The 786-nt window shown below is 68.1% G+C and overlaps 1 protein-coding gene across 1 annotated transcript in view; it reads left to right on the top strand.

The window, feature by feature from the left end:
- The window catches only part of ADCY6 (adenylate cyclase 6), a 22,524-nt gene that overhangs the window by 2,421 nt on the left and 19,317 nt on the right, over positions 1-786 (top strand). Inside the window, exons 3-5 of the mRNA XM_009284622.1 lie at positions 89-255; positions 355-476; positions 590-701. Of these exons, the coding sequence (XP_009282897.1) occupies positions 89-255; positions 355-476; positions 590-701 (401 nt within the window). The remainder of the gene's footprint in view (positions 1-88; positions 256-354; positions 477-589; positions 702-786) is intronic.

Raw genomic sequence — 786 nt, 5'->3', positions numbered from 1 at the left:
GGAGCCGGGGTTTTGGGGTGCAGAGGAGGGTGGCAGAGCTGGCCAGGTCTCGCCGTGGGACCGGGGGTCCCCAGGTGGCAGCGCTGAGCCCACCTCCCCTACCAGCTCAGCGCCAATGCCCTGATCTTCCTCTGCACCAACGTGGTGGGGGTCTGCACCCACTACCCGGCCGAGGTGTCCCAGCGCCAGGCCTTCCAGGAGACCTGTGGCTACCTCCAGGCGCGCCTGCACCTCCAGCGCGAGAACCGCCAACAGGTGGGCTGGGGGTCCCGGGGGCAGCGGGGTCTCCTGTGCCGGGCTGGGGGGTCCCTCAGGGCCCCGGCCCCCTGCTAACGGGGTGGTGCTGGGGCGCAGGAGCGCCTGCTGCTCTCGGTGCTGCCCCAGCACGTGGCCATGGAGATGAAGGAGGACATCAACACCAAGAAAGAGGACATGATGTTCCACAAGATCTACATCCAGAAGCACGACAACGTCAGGTACCACGGGGTTGGGGCTGGGGCCGGGTGAGGTTTAGGGGGTGTGTCACCAGATGAGGGGGTCCGGGGGTGTGTGTGGTCCCCCCCCCAGCCCACGCTCTTCATCCCGGCAGCATCCTCTTCGCAGACATCGAGGGCTTCACCAGCCTGGCCTCGCAGTGCACGGCCCAGGAGCTGGTGATGACGCTCAACGAGCTCTTTGCTCGCTTCGACAAGCTGGCGGCGGTGAGCGGCAGGGCCAGGGGGAACTGGAGGGGGGTCCCAAAGCCCCCCTGACCTGCCCGTTCCCCCCCCCCCCAGGAGACCAACT

This window comes from Aptenodytes forsteri, unplaced genomic scaffold (genome assembly GCF_000699145.1).
Source record: "Aptenodytes forsteri isolate BGI_AS27 unplaced genomic scaffold, ASM69914v1 Scaffold567, whole genome shotgun sequence".
NCBI classification, from domain to species: Eukaryota; Metazoa; Chordata; class Aves; order Sphenisciformes; family Spheniscidae; genus Aptenodytes; species Aptenodytes forsteri.
This window is presented reverse-complemented; position numbering and strand designations above follow the sequence as displayed.